At 44.2% G+C, this 27655-nt stretch overlaps 1 protein-coding gene across 3 annotated transcripts in view; it reads left to right on the forward strand.

Moving 5' to 3' along the window:
- The window catches only part of LOC117520898 (transcription factor COE3-like), a 240964-nt gene that overhangs the window by 40243 nt on the left and 173066 nt on the right, over positions 1-27655 (forward strand). For all 3 annotated transcript variants that reach the window (XM_034182238.1, XM_034182240.1, XM_034182239.1), the window contains exons 4-6: positions 310-365; positions 2061-2134; positions 13231-13299. In XM_034182238.1, coding sequence (XP_034038129.1) covers positions 310-365; positions 2061-2134; positions 13231-13299 — 199 coding nt within the window. The remainder of the gene's footprint in view (positions 1-309; positions 366-2060; positions 2135-13230; positions 13300-27655) is intronic.

The raw sequence follows: 27655 nt of genomic DNA on the forward strand, positions 1-27655 counted from the left end.
AACAGCGAAGGTGATTTTATTTGAACCTCCATATATAAAGTCAGCACTGGTGCTGCATTCATGACTCCACAGAACCGACTTGGGTCCTGGATGGCATCCACTCGAACAGAGAACTTGTCCACTCCCACATGTGGAAGGGTGGGAATGGACCATTTCTCTACTGCAGCCAGGTGAAGCATGGGGGTGTCCATGACACTCTCCAGACCTCCACGAACTGAAAATCTTCAAAACATGTTCAGTGTTAAAAAGCTTAAAGTCCACTGAAGGAAACAAACTGTTTGAGATGCTTTTGTGTTTTATTATTTTCAGGCATCAGGACAGAACAAGACCTTTATGTTCGTCTCATCGACTCCATGACCAAACAGGTGAGATAACACCACATGGTCCTCAAAGACTTGTGGGGAACAGGACCCCTCAAATGCAACAGACATCAGTTTTTTTGGACTGGTTTTATGTGACGTCCTTCACAGTGCACAGTGGACGTCCTTCACAGTGCACGGTGCAAGCGTGTCACAGTGTTCATTCTGTTTAGGATTCAGTGGATCCACATTGGGATTTGCCAAATATACATGAAGAAACACACACAGTCTCTGTTGTTCCCAAGAAGTGTCCCAACCGTGGACAAATCAGGACATAGTCTGCTAGTCTGCTTTATTTCTGAGTTTCTGAGTGTTCTGGTACACACAGACAGCACAGTGGCTGCTATAGGTTCATCTCAGAGTGCAGAGACATGACAGGGTGCAATGGACACGTGATGGACCACCTCAAGTTGTAAGAAATCACTGAGGAGCAGAACAAACAGCATGCATACGTCTAAAGTGTGCTGCTCGCTACAAGGTGTGCCAATTGCATGTTCATTGCACAGCGTTGGATGTCACAGCGTGCAATGGACGTCTGTCACAGCTTGTGCGATGGACTGTCTGTCATGGTGTGTGATGGACGTCCATTACAGCCTGCGATGGATGTCTATCACAGTGTGCATCACAGCGTGCGATGGACATCCGTCATAGCGTGCATCACAGCGTGCGACGGACGTCTGTCACAGCGTGCGACGGACGTCTGTCACAGCGTGCGACGGACGTCTGTCACAGCGTGCGACGGACGTCTGTCACAGCGTGCGACGGACGTCTGTCACAGCGTGCGACGGACGTCCGGCACAGCGTGCGCAACAAGCGTGCGACGGACGTCCGGCACAGCGTGCCGGACGTCCGGCACAGCGTGCGCAACAAGCGTGCGACGGACGTCTGTCACAGCGTGCGACGGACGTCTGTCACAGCATGCATCACAGCGTGTATCACAGCGTGCGATGGATGTCCCTCATAGTGTACAGATACATACACACACATACAGACGCACACACAAACACAGGCATACATTTACATACACACCCTGTCTTTTGTCTCTGCGTTCGTCCTTCTGAAAGACACAGTGAGGATGACGAGGAGGAAACTTCATCATTGGACACTGCCAGCCATCTGGCCAAGGATTGTGGGAAGGCCGGAGGAGAAGCAACAGTGGGAAGCAGCGTCTGGTTTCAGGAAGTGGATGGAGGACATCCACTTCAACAGACCAGAAAGAAAAGAATGGACAAAGTGAAGGACCACCTGTATGACATCATCCACACAAAGAGAACTGGAGCTTAAATCTTTCAAAAACCAAAAGGAAAAGTAGCCGTGTGGTGTCTTAGTGTCTTTACGCTGTTGAAGGTCATGGGATCGTGTCCCATTTGGGCCATTCTGTGTGGAGTTTGCATGGTCTCCATGTGTCCTGCGTGCTCCGTCTTCCTGTCCTGGGTGAGCCCCGCCTCTCACCCAGTGACTGCTGTGACCTGTAACTGGAATAAGCAGGTTTAGAAAATGAATGAATTGAAAATGAAAAGAATAAAAAGTCTTTGTAATTTATTTTGAAACCTCAGCATATGAAAGAAATCTTTCTTAAAAAAAGTCTGATGTGAACATGAAGGTATGATCTCATAATGCTGACAGTGATGTCACAGCCACGTTTTAGTGGCCGGTTGTGATGAAGTGAAGTGACCCGTGTTGGTCTGTTTGTGTCTACAGCCCATCCTGTATGAAGGTCAGGACAAAAACCCAGAGATGTGCCGGGTTCTCCTCACGCACGAGATCATGTGCAGGTAAGAAGTGCACGCTCATCTCTCTACAGTCACAGTCTGAGCTCTGGTGCTGGTCCAGATCCACAGCTGTATTCTGTTTGGTTCCACTGGTGTTGTCAGATGGGGGACTGTAAGTCAGTCCTGATGTGGTGCAGGTCTGGATCTAGGTCTGTTGGCACATGTACACACGGTCCGACTCCAAAACCTCCAAAATGCTCTGAGTGGAAAATAAATGTTTGCATTTTAGAAAGACTATGGAGTGACATCATTGTCATTATCATCATAATCATCATTATCATTATCGTCATTGCCATTGTTATCATTATTGTCATCATCATCATCTTTATTGTCATCCTCATTGTCATCGTTATTGTCATCATTATTATTTTCGTCATCCTCATTGTCACTGTTATCATCATCGTCATCAGCATTATTATCATCGGCATTATCGTCATTGTCATCATTATCATCATAATTGTCATAATTATTGTCATTATCGTCCTCGTCATCATCATCATTATTATCATCATCGCCGTTGTCGTCATTGTCATTATCATCATCATTATAGTCATCTCATCGTCATCGCTGCCTTCATCTTTGCCACCATTTATTTATTCATTTTCTACATGCTGACTCCAATCAAGGGTCACAGGGGGTGGAGCCTGTCCCAGCAGTCATTGTGTGAGAGGTGGTGTTCACCCTGGACAGGAAGTCAGTCTGTCACAGGGACACTTATAGACACAGACACAGTCAGTTTAGAGTCTCCAGTTCAGCAAACTCTCTTTGGAAGTGGGAGGAGCCAGGAGTACCCACAGAGGACCCACGCGAACACGGGGAGAACATGCAAATTCCACACAAAAAGGTCACATGTGCGAATTGATCCCATGACCATCTTGTTGTGAGGTAACAATGCTAACCACTAAGCCACTATGATTTAGTTTAAAAAAACAAACAAACAAAATTAATGTTTGTCAGAGGAAACAAATGTCACGGTAGCAAATCCTCCATCCCACCCCCGAGGGACGGAGGAGGAGGAGGGCCGAGTCTTCCAGACGCCCTGGATTTGGGCTTGAGTCCCACTGTCAGCAGTGTGTGGAAAACACATATGCGTGTGTGTGTGTGTGTGTGTCTGTGTGTTGATTGTGAGAAGAAGCAGCAGGTGTTTGTGGGTTGTTGATCGCACCAATCAACACATTTCTTCTTTTACGGCTTCAGTCTGACGGCTGACGCTCGTCTCTTCACGGTGGAGCTGCAGATACTTTTATTCCTCCACATGTAGAAATGATGTGGAGAAATATTTTATATTAGTACTCATTCAAATATTTAAAATTTTTTGCACAGTTAAACAATTACTCCGAGTTTGCCTGCAGAGTTTTTAGGCTTACAGCAGCCGCAGGGTGTTCCATTGCCCCTTCATCCCAAAACCCAACTGACAACCTGAAGTCACGGTCACCCGAGGACAGGGTTAGCTGCACCTGAGCTCTGTGAGGGCTGTGAATGTGTGAAAGTGTCCTGGACTAAGACTCTGGCCTCGTTCAGACTGTCACTAAGAATCTATATTCTGTGTGTGCGTGCATGTATGTCTGCGTGTGTGCGCTGCTTCGATCACACAAAAACTGGGGAGAGCTGACATTTGTTGTTTGGTTTGTTTATGTATTTTGGGTCAAGGATGAACACTGTGAAAATGGAAAGTTGATTGGACTAATATTTTTTGGAGAAATTAGCAATTAAAATGAAATTAGCTCACCATGAACAATGGATGCTGTGCTGAAATGTATCATGGGAGTTTGAGATTTTGGGGGTTTAAATGTTGTTATTGTGGTTTATGTTAGTTTTACAATGTTGTTAGTGTTATTGATTTATTGTGTTTTTGTCGCTCAATGTTGCTCTTAACATGAGTGACTTAAGTTTCATGTTAGTACCATGAGTGAAATGTTTAATTCAGTGGTCCCCAAAATATTCCATAAAGGGCAGAGAGGGTGCAGGTTTTCTTTGCAGCCACTGACTCCAGCAGGTGATTTCACTGATTAACATCATCTATCTTGAGCAGGTAGGATGAGTTCATCAGTGAAATCACCTGCTGGAGTCAGTGGCTGCAAAGAAAACCCGCACCCCCTCAGCCCTTTCTGGAATACTTTGGACACCACTGGTTTAGTGGTTATAATGTCTTCAGCCACTGTCTTTGTCAAATTAAAAACACCTGCTTACAGTAGCCATGCGTGCGTGCTCACTCAGGGACAAACAGAGCACAGCTGACATTTGCTGTTCGGTGTGTTTATGTATTTTGGGTCAAGGATGAACAGAACACTGATAGGACCAATAGTTTTGGAGGCATTACAAATATTAGCTAACATTGCTAATTAAATTTTGGACTCACATGCCTTTCCAGCAGGGGGCAGTAAATCATCTTTATATTAAAAGCGTGAGTGTAAGTACATATAACTGTAAATACGTTAAAAATACATGGATGACACAAGAAAGTGAAAACACTGGTCCATTTAAAAAAATCAAATAACGAAATAGAAGTAATAATAAAATAATAATAATGACAAAAATGATAATAATAGTGTGTATATGATAACATCATTAACAGGAAATAAAAAGGTTGAGTTCCTCTTCTAAAATTTGTTGAGGTCTAAGGTTCTAAAACAGAAGTCTGAAACTTGTTCCAGAAAGGGCAGAGAGGGTGCAAGTTTTCCAGCTGTGATTTGTGACTTTCCATCTCAGCGTTGCGAAAAGATGAACTCCTCTCAGGACCGATGTTCATGACTTTATGGAATCATGAGGTTAGAGGTGTTTGGTCATGCTGATGTCTTTCTTTAGGTCTTTCTGTACTTCCTCTATGGCTGTGAGATCTGGCCTCTCACCACTGACCTAAGGAGATGACTTAATGCTTGTGGTACTGGTTCCCTGTGGACAATCCATGGGAACCGCTGGAATGAACGTTTGATAGACCTCAGTTGGTTTGGTGTCTCACTGTTGAGGACTACAATGGCTGGAGAAGGTCAAGGACATGATTCACCTGGCTGCAGGTGGACAGATGGTTCCTTTGGAGTGGTTCACTGGGTGTGTGGCTACCATTCAGGATAAGCAGCAGTTCCAGAACTGCACTGGTGGCACGGGAACACAGTGTTGGTGTGTTGACATATTGACGCACAACCTGCTTATTTGATCCCATACCAACAAACCTGTGGCCCACTCTCGGGCCGACTGTGCTGGAAATGATTGATCTCTCATTAACTTCTGTTCCTAAATGTTTAAAATCTGCAGTGATTAAACCACTACTTAAGAAATCTAATCTTGACCCTAGTGTATTTAAAAACTATCGGCCAATATCAAATCTATCATTTTGCCCTTAAATTCTGGAAAATTGGTTTCACTGTAATCATTTTGGGATTACTGGGAGTGCCCTTGCATGACAGACATCATACCTGACCAGTCATTCTCACTGTGTTTACAACAGCACTACCTCTAATCTTAGTGACGTGATGTTTGGGTTACACAGGGTTCCGTTTTGGCCCCTCTGCTTTTTTCCCTTTATGTGGCACCCCATGGGAATATATTGTGGTGTTTTGGGGTTACCTTTCGCTGCTATGCTGATGATACTCAGTTATACATGCCGATAACTGCTGGGAATCTTATTCACATAAAATCCTTATAAGATTGCCTTGCATCAGTGAGAAGCTGGATGTCTAGCAACTTCCTGCTTTTAAACTCTGATAAGACTAAAACGATGGTTCTTGGTCCAGCGAGGCAGCGATGTTTGTGTGTCATGCATCACACTGACAAAGTGAGGAACCGTGGGGTAATTTTTGGTCCTACATTGTCCTTTGACCTCCACATTAGAAATATTATGAGGACTTGCTTTATTCCACCTGCGAAATATAGTGAAGAGTCGTCCCATCCTGTCTATGGCTGATGCTGAGACCCTGATTCATGCGTTTGGACTGCTGCAATGTTGTATTTTCTGGTTTACCAGAGTCCAGAATTAGGGGTCTCCAATTTGTTCAAAATGCTGTTGCCAGACTTTTGACATGAAGCAGAAAGTTTGACCACATTACACCCATTTTGGCATCTCTTCACTGGCTTCCTGTTCCAGTGAGATCAGATTTTAAGGTTCTGCTACTAGGCTATAAAATTGTTCTTGGACTGGCACCTCCCTACATGGTGGACCTGGATAAGCCCTACGTACCTGGACTTCTCTGTGTTCCCAGTGTGAATAAAAAGTCTGCTGGTCACAGAGCCTTTTCCTATCGTGTCCATGTCCTGTGGAATGATCTCCCGCTGCACATAAGGCAGTCGGACACTGTCGAGACTTTTACATCGAAACTTAACACGCACCTAAGACACACTTTTTTATGGGTTGCTTTTTATCATGTTTTAATCTTATAATTCTCTTGTTGTGTTTTCTGTGTTGTGTGAAGCATCTTGCGGTGATTTTATCATGAATTGGCGCTATATAAATTAATAAATTTGGATTTAACAGTCTTCCAAAGTTTTTTCTGAATAATTTAAATTAATTATTAATTAATTAATTTTACTTTGTCAAAGAGGAAAGGTTTGTGCTATTTTTTTAATTCAGAGTTTTTGCTTTTTCACAGATCTTTTTTTCCAGAATAAAATATTTGTTTTCTCTTGGAACAAGCATTTTATTTGAAGATTTTTGTATTTTGTCAGCATAAATGTTTTTGCCTTTTCTGGGCATAACTTTTTCCCATACTTTCTCAAAATAGAATTTTCAAAATAGAATTTTCTTTTAACATTTTTTAAAGGAATAAAGGGGAGGTGATGGTCTAGTGGTTAAGCAATGAGTTTCAGGCCAGAAGATCCTCAGTTCAAATCCCAGCATGACCAGAAAATCACTAAGGGCTTTTGGGCAAAGTCTTTAATCCTCTAGTTGTTCCTGGTGTGTAGTGGGCATCTCGTATCTCGCACCTGGCATCTCGTGGACTGGTGTCCCATCCATGGGGCGGGAGCGCAGAGTCTTGTCCAATTCATGCGACAGAATCCGGAGACAAGCACCAGAATCAGTGGAATTTGGGACCTGTGCAGAACTTACTGCTGCTACTAATAGTACTAGTAGTACTTGTACTTGTACGTGTACTACTCCTATAGATGCTGCAGGACAGTTTGGATTTTATTCAGTTGGTTGTTTTTCTTTCTTTCGGGTGACATTAATTTCTGATGAACCGTTCTACTTTGCTCAAGCATCCTACCGTACGCTGAATTTATAGACACATCTGTCGAGTGGCTCACAGTCGTTCTAAATTCCAGTATTTAGTCAGTATCTGCTGCTGCAAATGATATAAATCTAGAATGCGAGAATAATCTACACAAAATCTTATTGGCAACACCTCTTTATGCAAACCTGCTCAAGATTGTATTCAGATGTACAAACCTGTAAAAGTTTGAAAATGCACAGACGCACACACACACAGACACACACAAGTTTGAAAACACACACAGACGCACACACACACAGACACACACAAGTTTGAAAATGCACAGACGCACACACACACAGACACACACAAGTTTGAAAATGCACAGACGCACACACACACAGACACACACAAGTTTGAAAACACACACAGACGCACACACACACTCAGACACACACAGGTTTGAAAACATTTTCAGCGTCTCCTTGCTGTTGGTCACCATGGCGACAGAGCTGCAGATTTGGTCTGTCATTGAAAAGTTACTTCACTGAAATTCAGCTGGTGTCTCCGTTGGACCATTTGACGTTTTAGGGGGTGGACCACAGGATCTGCTGGACTAACTGATCTGTCCTGAGGATTTAGACGAGGTCTGTGTTCCTCGGGGCGAGTCTTCAGCGGCAGCCTTCAGAACATCCTGATGCTCACCATCAGGAATCTGATTTCCAGTCAGTCGTCAGGCTGTGCTGCCTTCAAAGCCTTCTGGGAATTAGGACGCTGCTGTCTTCTGGAGCTGCTCGATTGCATCCACTGGAACCTTTGCAGAACCTTTTGTGCGTGATATTTGAGCCGCAGACATGCTCACATTCTCCCCGCTAAACGGCCTGTAAGGCAGCACTAAAATATCAGCTGTGACTGAACGGTTCTGGTGGTCTGTGTAAAGGCCTCTTTGACTGACAGCACAAACCCGGTCGGCGGGTCTCTGCTCAGTCATTAGCCGACTCCGTTTGTGGCCTGAGGGAAACGTCATTAAGTCGATATTGTGGACGCTGAGCCGAGGTTTGTTTTGGTCTTCGGTAGGGGCCCCAGCAGTGCTCCTGGGGTCCGGTTTGTTTATAACACTTCTTTGTCAGTTTGGAGGAGGTTGTCACAACAGCGGCTCCAGCGGGTTTCCACGGCTAATTGGTCTCCTGGAACCGTGGCTAATGGTTCCAAGTAGCTGTGGGAATAAATTATTGTGGCGTGCTCGCACACGGAGACAAACACGGCGCTTAGTTTGTGATTTTTCTCCACTTACACATCAAACGGCGTGATAAATGATTCATAAAGCCGCCTCATTTGGCACGCGGAGCCTCGATCTGACGCTTGTTTGTCAAATGGCAATTTGATTCAGGACGGCAGGGGGCGGAGACAGCAGCGGGGTGGGACGTCACGGGTCATGTGATTAATTTTTTAGAGTTGAAGGAAGACCTGCTGCTGATGAAGTATTTGTCAGAAGATTAACATAAAAGAATCTCTTTTATTGCACATTTAAATATTTGCCTTTGCACTTTCAGTGATCTGGAAAAAAAAAATAAAGTATGAGACAAGTTCTGATTTTATTGTTTCTTTTTTAAGTTCAAGAACAAATATTTCTTCCTTTATTTTATATTCAGCATACATTTAGAATGATTACACTTCTGTTAATAATAATTGACTGCAGTATTGCTGCAGTGTGTAATTACAGTTATTTAGTTACTGACGCGTTAAGAAGAGGCTTCCTTAGGCTGGAAGCTGTTTTCTTTTTTTTCACTTCCACGGGTGAGTTGGAAGCTCACCAGCTGTGGAGTCACACAGATTTCGTACCGTGCCTGTGTCTATGACCTGCATGAACCTGAGGTCATAACATTCGTCTCAAGATTTCTGTGACAGATTTTTGCAATAAAGCTTATTCTATGTTTAAGGTACATGGTGGAGTAGACACAGGAGACACGTGTGCATCACGACTACCAGCTGGCCAAAAATGATTACAAATAACATTTTTAGATTTAACTGAAAAAATGAGACGCTTCATTCATTCATTCTTTCATTTTCTACACCCACTTGCTCCCTTCAATGGTCATGGGGGTGGAGCCTATCCCAGCAGTCATAGGGGAAGAGGTGGGGTTTACCCATCAGTGGTAAGTGGCACCTCACTGGCTTCATTTTTTTTTGGAAATGCACGAGTTTCTGGCCCGTGTGTTTGTCCTTTGGCTACCTGGTCACCATGTGGTTGGCTAGCTGGTTGTCGTGGGCGATGGCGCAGAGGTCAAAGTGCAGCAGGGGATGTGGAGGGTGTCCACCGTGGTGCTTCTGTTGCTGGGTGTCATCCAACAGTCAGTGACCTTGATCTGGACTATGCCCAGCTGGATGGTGAGCTTGAATGTGTGTGTGTGTGTGTGTGTGTGTGTGTGTGTGTGTGTGTGTGCGTGTGTGTGAGATGAACATTTTCAGAATAAAAGTTCCATCCTGTTGTTTGAGAAAACTAAAATCAGTTCCACATAAAGTACCCATGGAAGCGTCTCCTTCCTGTGGCGTATTGTCAGGTGAAGACATTGAGGAAGCATAAAAGGAAGCAGTTAAGGACAGGAGGGACGTACTGAAGCAGTAAACCTTAATTATGAAGAGACTTTCTCACAGAAATGGAGTTGATGTCTTTTGTGTATCAGTTGCTGCATGGCTCTGCCAGTGGGGGCGCTGTGTTCAAGTATGTGACTCAATGGAATTATTTCTCTGTTTCTGCTGTTTAAGTGAGTAAGATGTCGGTCTTCATTGGCTGGTTTGATGTGTTCAGATGTTCTGGAACTTGGATTTTACTCCGTCACAACAAAGGAAAAAAAGACCCGTCTGCAGACAGACAGGGACAGACACACAGACAGGCTCAGGCACAGACAGACAGATGCATAGACAGGTGGACAGTTGATTGATGGTTGGTTCTTGGTCCAGTGAGACATCGGCATCAATTTGACCAGCTAAAGCTTAGCCTAGGCTCGTGTGTCATACATCACACTGGCAAAGTGAGGAACCTTGGTGTAGTTTTTGATCCTACGTTGTTCTTTGACCTCCATGTTAGCAATATTACAAGGACTACTTTCTTTGACCTGCGAAATATAGCGAGGATTCGTCCCATCCTGTCTATGGTTGATGCTGAGACGCTGATTCATGCATTTGTCTCTTCGAGATTGGACTGCTGCAATGTTCTATTTTCTGGTTTAAAGAAGTCCAACAGAAAGTTCGACCACATTATACCCATTTCGGCATCTCTTCACTGGCTTCGTGTCCCAGTGAGATCAGATTTTAAGGTTCTAGTATACTGGCATAGTATGTTACTATGCTTTTTACTCTTTTAATATCATTTTATTAGGAAACGGAGCGGGCTGCAGCCTCATCTTTGTCTTTATACAACCCCTGGCAAAAATTATGGAATCACCGGCCTCGGAGGATGTTCATTCAGTTGTTTAATTTTGTAGAAAAAAGCAGATCACAGACATGACACAAAACTAAAGTCATTTCAAATGGCAGTTTTCTGGCTTTAAGAAACACTATAAGAAATCAGGAAAAAAAATTGTGGCAGTCAGTAACGGTTACTTTTTTAGACCAAGCAGAGGGAAAAAAATATGGAATCACTCAATTCTGAGGAAAAAATTATGGAATCATGAAAAACAAAAGAACGCTCCAACACATCACTAGTATTTTGTTGCACCACCTCTGGCTTTTGTAACAGCTTGCAGTCTCTGAGGCATGGACTTAATGAGTGACAAACAATACTCTTCATCAATCTGGCTCCAACTTTCTCTGATTGCTGTTGCCAGATCAGCTTTGCAGGTTGGAGCCTTGTCATGGACCATTTTCTTCAACTTCCACCAAAGATTTTCAATTGGATTAAGATCCGGACTATTTGCATGCCATGACATTGACCCTATGTGTCTTTTTGCAAGGAATATTTTTACAGTTTTTGCTCTATGGCAAGATTCATTATCATCTTGAAAAATGACTTCATCATCCCCAAACATCCTTTCAATTGATGGGATAAGAAAAGTGTCCAAAATATCAACGTAAACTTGTGCATTTATTGATGATGTAATGGCAGTCATCTCCCCAGTGTCTTTACCTGACATGCAGCCCCATATCATCAATGACTGTGGAAATTTACATGTTCTCTTCAGGCAGTCATCTTTATAAATCTCATTGGAACGGCACCAAACAAAAGTTCCAGCATCATCACCTTGCCCAATGCAGATTCGAGATTCATCAGTGAATATGACTTTCATCCAGTCATCCACAGTCCACGATTGCTTTTCCTTAGCCCATTGTAACCTTGTTTTTTTCTGTTTAGGTGTTAATGATGGCTTTTATTTGGCTTTTCTGTATGTAAATCCCATTTCCTTTAGGCGGTTTCTTACAGTTCGGTCACAGACGTTGACTCCAGTTTCCTCCCATTCGTTCCTCATTTGTTTTGTTGTGCATTTTCGATTTTTGAGACATATTGCTTTAAGTTTTCTGTCTTGACGCTTTGATGTCTTCCTTTGTCTACCAGTATGTTTGCCTTTAACAACCTTCCCATGTTGTTTGTATTTGGTCCAGAGTTTAGACACAGCTGACTGTGAACAACCAACATCTTTTGCAACATTGCGTGATGATTTACCCTCTTTTAAGAGTTTGATAATCCTCTCCTTTGTTTCAATTGACATCTCTCGTGTTGGAGCCAAGATTCATGTCAGTCCACTTGGTACAACAGCTCTCCAAGGTGTGATCACTCCTTTTTAGATACAGACTAACAAGCAGATCTGATTTGATGCAGGTGTTAGTTTTGGGGATGAAAATTTACAGGGTGATTCCATAATTTATTCCTCAGAATTGAGTGAGTCCATATTTTTTTCCCTCTGCTTGGTCTAAAAAAGTAACCGTTACTGACTGCCACAATTTTTTTCCTTGATTTCTTATAGTGTTTCTTAAAGCCAGAAAGTTGCCATTTGAAATGACTTTAGTTTTGTGTCATGTCTGTGATCTGATTTTTTTCTAGAAAATTAAACAACTGAATGAACATCCTCCGAGGCCGGTGATTCCATAATTTTTGCCAGGGGTTGTAAGTCTGGGTCTTTTAGTGAAGCTTAGGGTTAGTGGCTGGCGATCACCTTAGTATTTCTTCCGTTTTTCTTGTTGCTTAATGCTGACAAATTATACTGTATTTCTTGTCTTTCTGATGCCTGATTCTGTTTTTTCTCTCTATTTGAGGTGCAGCTCTGTCCAGAGATGGGTCTGGTGTCTGTTTCTATAACTCTCTTGTCCTGTGCACCGGCAACATTTCCTGTATGTTTGTTTTGTGAAGCAGAGGGTCACCCCTTGAGTCTGGTCTGCTTGAAGTTTCTTCCTCAGAGGGAGTTTTTTCTTACCACTGTCGCCTGTGTTCTTGCTCTGGGGGTTGGTAAGGTTAGACCTTACTTGTGTGAAGCACCTTGAGGCACCTTTCTTTTGATTTGGTGCTGTATAAATGAAATAAATTGAAATTGAATGGGTATTTTTTGAGTATGTGGGCTGATTTTTGACTGTTTTCCTAAAGAGGGACAAAGTCAAAACACCTTTCAGTTTTGGAGATTTTTTAACAGGCAAGTGAAAAACAGATATTGTCTCCTCAAATAAAAACATTAAATCATTTTAAATGGATTTCGAAACATGTCGTCTTCAAACGTGTCTTTGGAATGAGGACAAAGTTTTTGTTGTCAAATTGTTGATCCGTCAGACACCCAGGGATAATGTTTGGATGCAGCTCGAGTCACGTGACCTTCACACGGCGTGTGTCAGTCCAGTCAAAAAGCCTTAGCTCCGCCTCTTTTACAGATGGAACCTATGAACGGCTTCCAAATGCTCAGCCAGTGGTCAGAGGTCAAAGTGAAGTGTTCATCTGTGGTGTTGCTGACGTGTGCATGTTCTGTTTTACAGTCGGTGCTGTGACAAGAAGAGCTGTGGAAATCGCAATGAGACGCCCTCTGACCCCGTCATCATCGACAGGTAGGAAGCCCTTTGTCCTCGTGCTTCATGAAACAGTGTTCATTCAGCTCTTTGGGTCAACAAACCAAGTGGCGTGTATGTGTGTGTGTGTCACATCGATCACAGACAAACTGGGGAGACCTGAGATCAAAGTTCTTTATTAATTGTCTCCCTGTCTTGGTGCATGGGGGGGGGGGTTGTTCTACTGTAAAAACAATAAAACAAAACAAACATTTAAAACAAAAAACCCACAAAGATAAATACAATCAACAAGAAAATAACCTTTAAAACGGTGAAAAATGAAAGATGAACATGAAGATCACTATAACCATCCAGCTATAAGTTACTAAAATGGCTCAACCATTTAAACAACTTAACCACTCAGCCAGAAAGATGGGCAAAAGTTAGCATACAAAGAGAAATGGCATGAAAAAGTGCAATTTTAGGCTCGTTCACTGATAAGTTTAATGGACAATGGGATGAATGAGTGTTTGTAGCGGTTGGATTTACACAGAGGAAGGCGACGCCTCCTCCCTGAGATACTCTGAGTGCAGAACATGTGAGCTGTCCATGAGAATGGTGTCTGTTGGGAGGGGTGTGGCCCAGGATCTTACCCACCGTGTTGATGAGTGAATGGATCTGTAGCTTCAGTTGGACTGGAAGGTTCCCAGACCAGCCCGTGGTGCCATAGTGGAGACTGGACTCAGTTGTTGCTGTGTAAAAGATCAGCATAGTGTTTTTACAGACCCCGAATAAATGGAGCCTGCAAAGGAAGTGAAGACACTGGTGAATCCTGGTCCAGACGGCGGTAATCTGCCAGCTGAAGTTACTGTCAGTGTGAGCAACAAGGTGTTTGTAGGAGGTCACCTGGTTAATTGTAATGCTGCGTTTACACATAGGCAAGACACGTTACAAATGTCATAATTGCATCATTCTTGGCACATTCCTGACATTCTTAATGTGACTTAACGCATCTGAATAGGTTTCTTAATAGTGCATGTTGGTGCGTGATATTCGTGATTTTTGTGGAGCATGTTTTTGGCTGTCAAAAAATCTTCCACAAATGTCACGCACCACCCTCATTTCGCCTCATGTCGTGGAGGTCGCAACTGAGCGTGTTGATCCGTCTTGATTACTGGTGATCCTTAATACAGCATGACAGCGTTCTTCTCTGACGTGTGCACAATTAAACCCTGCTGACCGCATCCTCAGCACGCTCCTGCAGGTGTTCCACCTGCTGCATGTGCCTCATGTTTGGGAAAACGAGCGAGACGAGAGCCGCGTGAAGCCACACATCTGGCTCTGTCCGTCTCCTCCTCCTCTCTGTGCCATTCTGTGGCACAGAGCCCAACGAAGCATGTAGTCACAAAGTTCTTCTGCTGTGGAGCAAACTGGAGTGATCTGAATTGTTCAGCAGCTGATGGATGAATATGGGTGTGTGTGTGTGTGTGTGTGTGTGGAGACAATTCACCTCATTCACAACGTGACAGAACGTAACGATGTGCTGTTACGCGCGATAGCGTGCAACAGCGCACAACAATGCAGAAACATTCTTGACCGTGCGTAATGGTTCCTGATAATTCTCCAGCAACACGTGCCATTAATCGTAACACATGGTAACAGGTTGCAGCAGTTCCTGAGGACACCTGACACCTCTGCCCCGAATCATCACATTCGTGATCAGCGGCCAAGAATGTATACTTCATGGCATTCGTGAATTGTTGTCATTATGTGTAAATGCACCTTAAGGTTGTGAGTGACCACAGGGCTCAGGTCACCAGCTGATCTGGATCCAGTATCATCTCCACAGTTTTGTTAGTATTAATCTGGAGTTTATGGTTGTCACACTAAGCCACAGACTCATCCACAGCGGCCATGTGGGAAGAAAGATCGAGTGAAGGGTTGATTTCTTTTTCTAAAAATTGTTGTGGTCTAAGGTTCTTAAAACATTGTGGACTCACACACCATTCCAACTCATGATAGAAACTTTGCATAATTCAGTACCACCCTTGAAAAATGTCAGCGACCTATTTGATGAACAAGACCCAATCTAGAGCCCGTGGATTGCTACGGACAACACGTTAGTCTGTGTTGAATTTGATCATGAATCATGTTTCATTGGGGTCTCTCTCAGCCGGTCTCATTCACTCATCTCAGCAGTGACGTTCATGTTTCTGTAGGTCCTCGAGATCTGGGTGGAGGATCTTTGGGTCCTGCTGGAATGACTTTGTGTCCAGTGAACGGTTATTTAGTGAGACTCAGATGAAGAGGATCACTGACACTGTGAGGGAACATCAGACACCACATTTAGTCCATGTGGTGAGTTTCTCTGGACATGATCCAGGACACAGGTGTCTCAGCGTGGAGGAGAGTTAGGGTTCAAACACAGGAATTGGAAAAGGTCAAGGATATACCCACGTTTTCACCTGTTCAAGGACACACCCATGTTTTCAGCTGGCTGCAGCACCTCGATGGTTCCTTTGGAGAGGTGGGGATGGACCAGTTGTCTGTTCTGTAGTGTTCAGCCTCCTGATCACTCCAAGCAGATGGGGTCCTGGCTAGTACTTGGATGACAGACCTGACAGGGCTGTGTGCGTTTTTCCAGGTAAAATTGGAGTTGTGTCAGGAAGGGCACCCGGCATAAAACCTGTGCCAAATCCCAGTGTGGATTATTGCTGGATCAGCTGTGGTGACCCTGCATGAAGAGGAGCAGCCAATGGGACAGCAGCGTGGTTCTGTAGTGTGGTTGGACAGCAGCGTGGTTCCGTGGTGTGGTGGGACAGCAGCGTGGTTCCGTGGTGTGGTGGGACAGCAGCATGGTTCCGTGGTGTGGTGGGACAGCAGCGTGGTTCCGTGGTGTGGTGGGACAGCAGCATGGTTCCGTGGTGTGGTGGGACAGCAGTCTGGTTCCGTGGTGTGGTGGGACAGCAGTGTGGTTCTGTGGTGTGGTGGGACAGCAGTGTGGTTCTGTAGCACACTGGGACAGCACTGTGGTTCCGTAGTGCGCTGCGCTGACTCGTGTGATGGCTTCAGTTCAGCAGGCTGATTTGCACGAGGAGGTTCCAGTCTGTGTTGTGTTTGTTGATGCGTAAATCAAAGGTTTCTTTGGATCCCATCGACTTATCAACATCTTGGTGTCTGAATTAATAAGTACATTTGAACATGTCTGCGTTCAAAGGCAGCGCCGCTCTTCCAGCCACATTAGATTTCCTGTTGTGTGTCTGACATCCGTCTGCTCATTTCCACCGAGTGTCTCACATCTTTCTCACCTCTCACTTCCAACTTGAGGCTTCAGTGTGTAAATTGTGTGAAATGGAAAATAACAAAGACCTCGAAGGCAATGAGACTTTGCGTGTTTTAATGAGACTGTGAGATTAACGTGACGCCGAACACATAAACACATCAAAGCCTTCATTTAGCTTCACTCTGAGATCAAGAGCAGATGCATCATAGCCCCTCTTCACCCCGCCCAGCTGGAATCGGTCATGGTGGCGACCTCATAGGAGGTCAACAGTGAGGTCCATGTTGACCCGTTAAGCAGGCGTTGAACACAGTGGCACCGAGTCCAGACTCTGACTGTGGACCTGCTGGTAATTCAGGAAGTAGCTGGTTCTGTGGTATAGGAGTTGAACTACCAACCCATAGATCAGCCTTCAGGCTCCCTGTTTCTCTTCTTGGATAAAACATCACTCCATCCAGCTGGAAATGGGCACTGGCCTTGGCTGGGGAAGTAACCTGTGAAGGACTGGAGCTCCACCCAGGGGAATTCGTAGATTCTTATCCGCTTCTCACTATAGAATGCAGGGATATGAACCAGTGCCAGTGGACCTCAAGGGTTGTCGAAGACTCATTAATGCTGAACGTTGGACACAGTGTCTTGAATGAGATGGTTCAGAATTGAAGTTTGAAACCGTTGTCTCTCTGGTAGGAATCCGTCCTGGTTCATAGAATCCATTTTAAATCAAACCTGTGATTCCAGCCTTGGAAACATTCAGGAAACGTGTCTCTGTGGATTCACACATGGAAACTTTGTGATTATCAGAACTTTTGACCACTGTAAAGTTCATCATTTTACAAAAAACTATCCATCCCTTATAATCCCACACACTGAATCCTCACTTTTACAGCCAGTTGTCTTTAGACAACAACATTTTAGTTAAAAGTGTGATGAATGATATTTTAAATATTTCATGTCTGAATGTGGTCCTGTGCAGAGAATGAAGCAGCACTCCCTCTGTGCTCTGAGCTTTTCTTTCTCTGTTTACATTCTCTGCTTGTGCATATGTAGTGCATGTGAGTGCTGAAACCTTTTCCCTTCCCTATGTACAGGAGTGTTCAGAAGATTCAGTAGATTCTCACAAATCCAACAAGACCGAGCATTCTTGATATGCACACTCTTAAGGCTATGAAATTGGGCTATTAGCAAAAGAAAGTAGAAAAGGGGGTGTTCACAATAATAGTAGCATCTGCTGTTGATGCTACAAACTCAAAACTATGTTCAAACTGCTTTTTTAGCAATCCTGTGAATCACTAAACTACACTCAACAAAAATATAAACGCAACACTTTTGGTTTTGCTCCCATTTTGTATGAGATGAACTCAAAGATCTAAAACTTTTTCCACATAAACAATATCACCATTTCCCTCAAATATTGTTCACAAACCAGTCTAAATCTGTGATAGTGAGCACTTCTCCTTTGCTGAGATAATCCATCCCACCTCACAGGTGTGCCATATCAAGATGCTGATTAGACACCATGATTAGTGCACAGGTGTGCCTTAGACTGCCCGCAATAAAAGGCCACTCTGAAAGGGGCAGTTTTATCACACAGGACAATGCCACAGATGTCGCAAGATTTGAGGGAGCGTGCAGTTGGCATGCTGACAGCAGGAATGTCAACCAGAGCTGTTGGTCGTGTATTGAATGTTCATTTCTCTACCATAAGCCGTCTCCAAAGGCGTTTCAGAGAATTTGGCAGTACATCCAACCAGCCTCACAACCGCAGACCACGTGTAACCACACCAGCCCAGGACCTCCACATCCAGCATGTTCACCTCCAAGATCGTCTGAGACCAGCCACTCGGACAGCTGCTGAAACAATCGGTTTGCATAACCAAAGAATTTCTGCACAAACTGTCAGAAACCGTCTCAGGGAAGCTCATCTGCATGCTCGTCGTCCTCATCGGGGTCTCGACCTGACTCCAGTTCGTCGTCGTAACCGACTTGAGTGGGCAAATGCTCACATTCGCTGGCGTTTGGCACGTTGGAGAGGTGTTCTCTTCACGGATGAATCCCTGTTCACACTGTTCAGGGCAGATGGCAGACAGCATGTGTGGCGTCGTGTGGGTGAGCGGTTTTCTGATATCAATGTTGTGGATCGAGTGGCCCATGGTGGCGGTGGGGTTATGGTATGGGCAGGCATCTGTTATGGACGAAGAACACAGGTGCATTTTATTGATGGCATTTTGAATGCACAGAGATACCGTGACGAGATCCTGAGGCCCAATGTTGTGCCATACATCCAAGAACATCACCTCATGTTGCAGCAGGATAATGCACGGCCCCATGTTGCAAGGATCTGTACACAATTCTTGGAAGCTGAAAATGTCCCAGTTCTTGCATGGCCGGCATACTCACCGGACATGTCACCCATTGAGCATGTTTGGGATGCTCTGGACCGGCGTATACGACAGCGTGTACCAGTTCCTGCCAGTATCCAGCAACTTCGCACAGCCAATGAAGAGGAGTGGACCAACATTCCACAGGCCACAATTGACTACCTGATCAACTCTATGCGAAGGAGATGTGTTGCACTGCCTGAGGCAAATGGTGGTCACCTCAGATACTGACTGGTATCCCCCCCCCAGTAAAAGCAAAACTGCACCTTTCAGAGTGGCCTTTTATTGTGGACAGTCGAAGGCACACCTGTGCACTAATCATGGTGTCTAATCAGCATCTTGATATGGCACACCTGTGAGGTGATATGGATTATCTCAGCAAAGGAGAAGTGCTCACTATTACAGATTTAGACTGGTTTGTGAACAATATTTGAGGGAAATGGTGATATTGTGTATGTGGAAAAAGTTTTAGATCTTTGAGTTCAACTCATACAAAATGGGAGCAAAACCAAAAGTGTTGCGTTTATATTTTTGTTGAGTGTAGTATTTAGTTGTATAACCACAGTTTTTCATGATTTCTTCACATCTGCGAGGCATTAATTTTGTTGGTTTGGAACCAAGATTTTGCTCATTTACTAGTGTGCTTGGGGTCATTGTCTTGTTGAAACACCCATTTCAAGGGCACGTCCTCTTCAACATAAGGCAACATGACCTCTTCAAGTATTTTGACATATCCAAACTGATCCATGATACCTGGTATGCGATAAGTAGGCCCAGCACCATAGTAGGAGAAACATGCCCATATCATGATGCTTGCACCACTATGCTTCACTGTCTTCACTGTGAACTGCGGCTTGAATTGAGAGTTTGGGGGTTGTCTCACAAACTGTCTGCGGCCCTTGTGGACCCAAAAAGAACAATTTTACTTTCATCAGTCCACAAAATATTCCTCCATTTCTCTTTAGGCCAGTTGATGTGTTCTTTGGCAAATTGTAACCTCTTCTGCACATGTCTTTTATTTAACAGGTGGACTTTGCGGGGGATTCTTGCAAATAAATTAGCTTCACACAGGCGTCTTCTAACTGTCACAGCACTTACAGGTAACTCCAGACTGTCTTTGATCATCCTGGAGCTGATCAGTGGGTGAGCCTTTGCCATTCTGGTTATTCTTCTATCCATTTTGATGGTTGTTTTCCGTTTTCTTCCACGCGTCTGTTTTTTTTTTGTCCATTTTAAAGCATTGGAGATCAATGTAGATGAACAGCCTATAATTTTTTGCACCTGCGTATAAGTTTTCCCCTCTCCAGTCAACTTTTTAATCAAACTACGCTGTTCTTCTGAACAATGTCTTGGACGCCCCATTTTCCTCAGGCTTTCAAAGAGAAAAGCATGTTCAACAGGTGCTGGCTTCATCCTTAAAGAGGGGACACCTGATTCACACCTGTTTGTTCCACAAAATTGACGAACTCACTGACTGAATGCCACACTACTATTATTGTGAATACCCCCTTTTCTACTTTTTTTTTTTTACTAACAGCCCAATTTCATAGCCTTAAGAGTGTGCATATCATGAATGCTTGGTCTTGTTGGATTTGTGAGAATCTACTGAATCTACTGGTACCTTGTTTCCCATGTAACAATAAGAAATATACTCAAAACCTGGATTAATCTTTTTAGTGACATAGCACTACTATTATTCTGAACTCTACTGTATATAAAGAGCAGATGGCACTGACTTGTCAGAACAATGGCCAAAAGTCACATTTAGAGGTTGAAAACATCTCAGAGCAAGAACGCTGCCGGACTAGAATCCACATTGCTTTGACGTTTCGAACACAGGGAGACATTAGACTTGTTAAAAGCCTCTAACTGCTGCTTGTTCTGCTCAGTGTGGAGGAGGGAGGGTTGAGGAGTATTAGCTGAGGAGGGAAGCTTTGTTTATATCCTGAAGTGTGAAGAAAGTGTGACATCTAGTGGCAGAAAAAAATCATTCATAGCCCTGGTAAATCAATGATAAGTAAATGTAGTGTATGATCTGTCTAGAGCAGGGGTACTCAACTCGTTCCAGAAAGGGCCGAGAGGGTGCAGGTTTTCTTTGCAACCACCCACTCCACCAGGTGATGTCACTGATTAACTGATTCCATCTGCTCAAAGTTAATCAGTGACATCACCTGGTGGAGTGGGTGGTTGCAACGAAAACCTGCACCCTCTCGGCCCTTTCTGGAACGAGTTGAATAGACCTGGTCTAGAGACAGTAATTGGACCTGTTATCTGCTTGGATCGTTGCCATCCAGAGCCAACTGCAATTATGTGGCATCATGGATGTGGCAAAGTGTGGCACTGACACATGCTTCCAGACTGAAGGCCAATGCCACAAACTGATGAGGGAAGTCCAGGGTTCAGTTTCTGTGATTGGAGGAACTCTTGTCTGTTCCCAGCGTCACTGTCAGGTGGAACACAAAAGACTTTTTTGGGGGAAAAAAACGAGGCAGTAATTTGAGGTGTGTGTGTGGGTGTGGGGGTGGGGGAGCTCTCAGCTGGGATCGTAACCTTCCATAAACATCAGAAAAATGATTACACAGAGTCTCCGGTGGTTCCATTCTGAACTGGACTTTGTCCTGGTAGAAAGATTGTCTCATTTTACTGGTTGCTATGGTGACATGTATGTCGAATGAAGAAATGAATATGTGTGTTCAAATGTGCTGAAATCACACATGAAATGTTTGTGTGTGGTGCTGGCGCGCTGCGCTCACACTCGCTCTGTGTCTTCTCACCTCTCGCCACCTCGCTGCGTGTTCTGTCACACATCAGATGACCTCCATACCCCCCCACCCCCCACAGAGGCATTCCTCCCCACCGTGTGTTCTTCAGCTTGAGAAGTTTGTCCAAACGGCAGTGAATTTGTTTTGTCTCACTCTCTTCAGATGTCTGAGAGAATCTGACACACAGTGTTTGGAAAGAACTTCTGGATAAAACATCACTTTTTTTTTAATTCTCTTTTTGGGGAATTTGAACTGAAGCCCATTTCTGTCTCGGTACCGTGCTCACAGTAAAACTGCAGGACAAACAGCACATCTGTTCTGCTACTTTTCATGGCTGGTGTCACCAACCGAATGGTCCCCCCTAAAAATTGACCCCCCCCCCCCCCGCCTTCACTGCACGTGTCATCAGCCGCGGTTCACTGATTATCACCTCGTTTCTGCTTCAGACTGCCTCCAGTCATCATCTATCTCAGCGACAGATATCTGAAGCTTTTGTACGACAATCATTTCTACATAAATTCAGCATTATTTCATCATAAAAGACGGAGGAAGTGATCAGAGAGCCGTGGCTACGAGTTGCTGGTGCTGTGGTCACTGCGCCTCCGTCATTTCAAAGCATCAGTAGCGACTCACCGATTATCACCTCATTTCTGCTTAAAACTGACTTTAGAATGATTTAAGAGGTTTTACTTTGTCACGTTATTCCATTTAATCGCTTTGGTTGAAGAGACTCAGATTCAGATGAGCTCCTGAGCTCTGAAATGAGGCATGTACAGTGGAGGCAGGACGGACCAAATTTTTAGGGGAGGACAGTTCATGCTGTGACACTGGTCCATGTTAGAGCTGGTGTCCTGCCTCACCAGCCAGGTTTGCACGGAAACACCTGCGCTTTAGCTGAACTGCATGAACTGAGCCACAATGGGGAAGATGCTGAAACACCTTCATGTGGATTTGGTGACTGGAATGTCGATCCAGGCCCATGCTTTTGGAAGGATAGGCCTGCTGGAAAATTCATAAACTCCACACAAACAAGAAGCCAGTTTTTGTGGAACTGAACCCACAACCTTCTGGCTGTGCTCTACTGATGCGACGGAAACTCCTTCACACATGCAGTTGACACCAGCAAACACTCTCATGTGGTTGTAGAGCATTTTAAATTAAATTAACACTGCAGTGAGTGCACACAGCGCCATTCAAAGCAGCATTAACTCAGAGAGTGTTAAATCACACTAACGACTGCTGCTTAGCACCTACACGTACCCTTAATATAATACTTGTATTCATACAAAACACAAAAATGTTAAATATTCATTCTCGTTCAGTCAGAACAAAAACACAGGCTGAGCAAAGGTTCTGCTACTGGCCTATAAAACTGTTCACAGACTGGCACCGCCGTACTTAGCTGACCTAATTAAACCCTACGTACCGACCTGGGCTCTACATTCTCAGGGTGCTAGACTACTTAGTGTCCCTAGGGTGAATAAAAAAGTCTGTGGGTCACAGAGCTTTCTCTTATCATGCCCCTGTTCTGTGGAATGATCTTCCTGCATCAATAAAACAGTCAAATTCTGTAGAGACTTTCAAGTCCAGACTTAAGATGTACTTATTTTCCCTTTTGTATGGCTAGCATACTGCAATCGTATGTTGCTATGCTTTTCAGTCTTTTAAATTCATTTGATTAGTAAACGGAGCATGACGCGGCCTCAACTTTATCTAAATTCAGGGTCTTTTAGTAACGCTTAACCCTCTGGGGTCAGAGGGCATTTTTTTGGACAGTTCACTCGCCTGGCATAAATGTTTTTTATTGCTGTTAACAGCTCTCCCTGCATCCCACAATCAAGTTTTATGTCTCTTTTCAGGACAACTTGTACTTTCAGAATATATATGCTATAGTTGTGTTTTATAAGTGTAATAAAGGTTTACAATCAGAAATAAGAAATGAAAAAGTAAAGCAGAAAATAATTTTCCACACACATCTATTCAAAACACACAGTAAACTATAATAAGCAACTGTTTTGGCACTTTATAAAGATAATTTGGGCTCTTTTGTGAAAGACTGTACAACAAAAAGGTTCAAACAATAAACACAAATGCACATTTTGAACAATATATACAAAATGGTCTATGTGTTTTGTTTGTTTTCATCTCAAAGCAATTTCTGTCTGCTGTTACACAAAGGTCACATCACAAAGTTGTACTGTGTTTTGGACTGTTCTCTCCTGCTCTGAAAGTAGCTTTCACAGTTTGGCCCACTTACACTCTGAGGAGCGGCCCCTCCCCCCTGGCTTCATTGATATGGTAAACAGTGAAACAGTGAGAGAGCTTACCACAGGCTTATTCAATAACATTCACAGGTAATGAGGAGTGGAGCATCTCTAAAGGGGCTTTCACAGTGGCGTATTCGTAGAGCTGTTCATTGCAGCGTTGTGTTTCATTTAAATATGCCTTAAATACGCGCGTACTCAGCCTTTAACAGCGTTCGTTCATACTTGCAGCTGTGTGTGTTCGCAGTTTTAATATGTGCACACCGTTGCATGTGCCATGCCGCACCAGTTTCAGTGCTATTTTCTGCCTCTGTGGAAGTGCGCTCTGTTCTCTACTGCATGGTGTGGTGTGGCTTAAAAACGGAGTCATTTAACATTATTATTATTTATTTTTTTATTTTTTTATGCAGCGAGTGTGACTTTATTTTAGAGTCACAGCTCTTTTCAGCTTTGATCAGACTGATTAATCAGGGCGTTTGATGAGCGCACCGACATGCAGCGAGTGCGTGTTTATTTTAAAGAGTCACAGCTCTTTTCAGCCTTGATCAGACTGATCGATCAGGGCGTTTGATGAGCGCACCGACATGCAGCGAGTGCACGTTTATTTTAAAGAGTCACAGCTCTTTTCAGCTTTGATCAGACTGATCGATCAGGGCGTTTGATGAGCGCACCGACATGCAGCGAGTGCGCGTTTATTTTAAAGAGTCACAGCTCTTTTCAGCTTTGATCAGACTGATCGATCAGGGCGTTTGATGAGCGCACCGACATGCAGCGAGTGCGCGTTTATTTTAAAGAGTCACAGCTCTGATTAGACACACAGAGAGCGAGAGAGAGAGTGTGAGGGAGGGAGAGCGCAGGTGCGAGAGAGAGCGCTTTTATTTTATTTTAAGGAGTCTGATAGAGGAGAGAGAGTGGTTTTATTTTAAGGAGACTCAGACTCCTCAAAATAAAACCTCTCTCTCTCTGTCTCTGTGTGTGTGTGTGACACAGAGAGAGAGAGTGGTTTTATGAAACGATGCGACACAGTGAAACAGTCCTCATATGAGTCCTGTATGATAAAGTGAAGCAACGATCTTGCAGTATTTATAGCTCCAGAAGAACAACAGGGAGATGTAAAGTGGCGTACAGTACCATGTTGAAGCGTGGGCAGGCTCACAATAGTGGACAGTAGCATAGCGCTGCATGTTCTCCCGTGAAGGCTCCATGCTGTGCTGTATGCCGAAGAAAATTAAACAGGTTTAATTTCTTCCATCCTACGCACGTAGCCCTCAACATACTGCTGCGTATTGAGAAAAAACTCCTCGTGAAGTGGGTGGAGAGCTGCTCATTACAGCATAGATGATATGCTGTAATGAGCAGCTCTACGAATACGCCACTGTGAAAGCCCTTTAAAACTCACACACTCTGTGTTTGAGCACGTGAGATTGTCATCAGAGGCCCTCCATCTGCTCACTTTCACTGATCGCTGTGCGTAATGGCGCAGGGCGCATTGGAGCAAACAGCCAGATGGCTATTAAAACGGGCCAACTAGTAACACATCACTCCTAAAAACGATCTTTGGTTCATCACTTGCGGTAAATCTGCCCTACGATTGGATTTTGGAAATCCATGTGACGGTGAATCAATTCCAATTGGACACTCACATTGTGCACATCATCACACAGCTTCTATGAGGAGTACAAAGATGGCTGATGGCTGGATAGAAAGTCTGCGGAGTTAACTTTTCAGCAAAAAAAAAAAAAAGTAGGTTTCTATCTCATATCATTAAAATGTTATTTATAATTTAATAAAGCTTGGTCTCGGCCATCATATACGACGGCGTCGGCCCCAGAGGGTTAAGGCTAGCAGCTGGTGATCACCTTAGTATTTCTTCTGTTTTTCTGTTGATTTACTGTGATAAAGGGAGGTGGTAGGGTAACAGCTTGCACGTTGGACTGGGACCCCAGCGACTCGGGTTTGCTTCCCGATCGCAGCCACCCTCCCGACTGGCACTCTTAACATCAGTGCTGGGGGGGAGGGGGGTGACACATGCCGTGGCGCCTTTCTGCAAACGAGCTTTGTGCTTTTGTTGGCTAGCCATGTTAAATAAAAACTCCTTCTACTGCTGATGAATTATACCTTAGGTGTAGTTTTTCCGAGAGACTGATTCTGCTCTTTTTCTCTCTGTCCAACGCACGGATAATGCTGCATAGGATTGCAGGATTGACAGCTACAAACTGCAGGGTGCTGGACTGACCGTGAGATGCCGTGCCTGAAGCTGGTGCCGCACACTGTAGTCTGCATTTGGAATGGACCTTGTCACAGGAACAGGTCCCCTGATGGTGTGAGGACTGCTGGATGACCCCTGCCTATGGTGCAAACGCCTTCTTTTCTTTTGCTATGTTATGTTGTTTTCATTTCCTGTTTCTTCAGCATTTGGTACTTTGTAAAAACCTCGTAACTGTTAGCATGGCCCAAGCAGAGGCTCACCCCTTTGAGTCTGGTTTGCTTGAGGTTTCTTCCTCAAATCATCAGCGGGAGTTTTTTCTTACCACTGTCTCCTGTGTTCTTGCTCTGGGGGTTGGTAAGGTTAGATGTTATTTGTGTGAAGCGGCTTGAGGGAACTTTATTGTGATTTGGCTGTATAGTAATGAAAATAAATAAATAAATAAATAAATAAAATTGAGCCAAGACCAAGCCTGGTTGACATGGATGTCGGCTGTTGTATGTGCAGTGTTGTTCTTGTCAAATGTCTGTGTGTTTGTGGCCATTAATTTTCAACCTGCAGGATGTGGCGCTAGCAGTTATTCTGCTCTAAGACCACAGTTAGACGGCGGGTTGACGCGAACGAAGCCATAAATATCCTCAGCGTGTCAGAGTGCAGAGCAAAGCCCAACACCCAGAACACACCTGTTCAGCATAAGGAAGGTCTCACCAGGCTCCTCCTCCTTTGCTCTGTGACCATCAAACCCTAGCCCTCCGTAGAGGTCATGAACTCTCTGTCTGCACACTGATCACTACCTTTAGCAGCTTTGATGTCTTCTGTTAAGGACCAGACTGGACTGATAGATGGTGAACTTTGACCCCCAACATGCACACAGCACTTTCCCAGTCACACGTCATGGAGCTGAGTTAGCGCCTTGACATTATACTGTTGCTTGATCTCCGGTGATGAATAAAGCTTCCTTTTTGTTGAGCTGAACAGGTCTGCAGTGATCAGTCTGATGCTGCTGTGGATTCTGTTCCACGTGCACAGCTGCCAAACATGTTCATTTCTCAATGCCAGCAGCAGATCTTCACTGCCCGGCGCCTCATCTGTGAACACCACCATAAACCATAAGCACTAAGCCTAACCTGTTAATCCCTATACATAACCCTAACCTGTTAACCCCAACCCATGACCCTAATCCGTTAACCCCTACCCATAACTATAACTCGTTATCCCTGACAGATATCCCTAACCCTAACCTAGTAACCCCTACCCTACCTTATCTCATAACCTCCACTCCTGATGCTTTATCACGCCAACAGCTACTGTTTGAGTCAAAATGTGAAACTCTGAGAATCCTGAGGGCAGCTAGCTTGGCTAGTTAGTGTTTTGTCAAGTTCCTTCTTTATTAGATGATGTACTGTGTGTCTTCATGCTGTGAGGATTCACTGTGTTTACTTTGTGATGCGTGACTTCAAATGTGCACCAGGGTTGACAATTTGGTTCTGTTCTGGAGACATAAATGCAGATGTGAGTCAGGCTGG

Source organism: Thalassophryne amazonica, chromosome 11 (assembly GCF_902500255.1).
Source record: "Thalassophryne amazonica chromosome 11, fThaAma1.1, whole genome shotgun sequence".
Classification (NCBI taxonomy): domain Eukaryota; kingdom Metazoa; phylum Chordata; class Actinopteri; order Batrachoidiformes; family Batrachoididae; genus Thalassophryne; species Thalassophryne amazonica.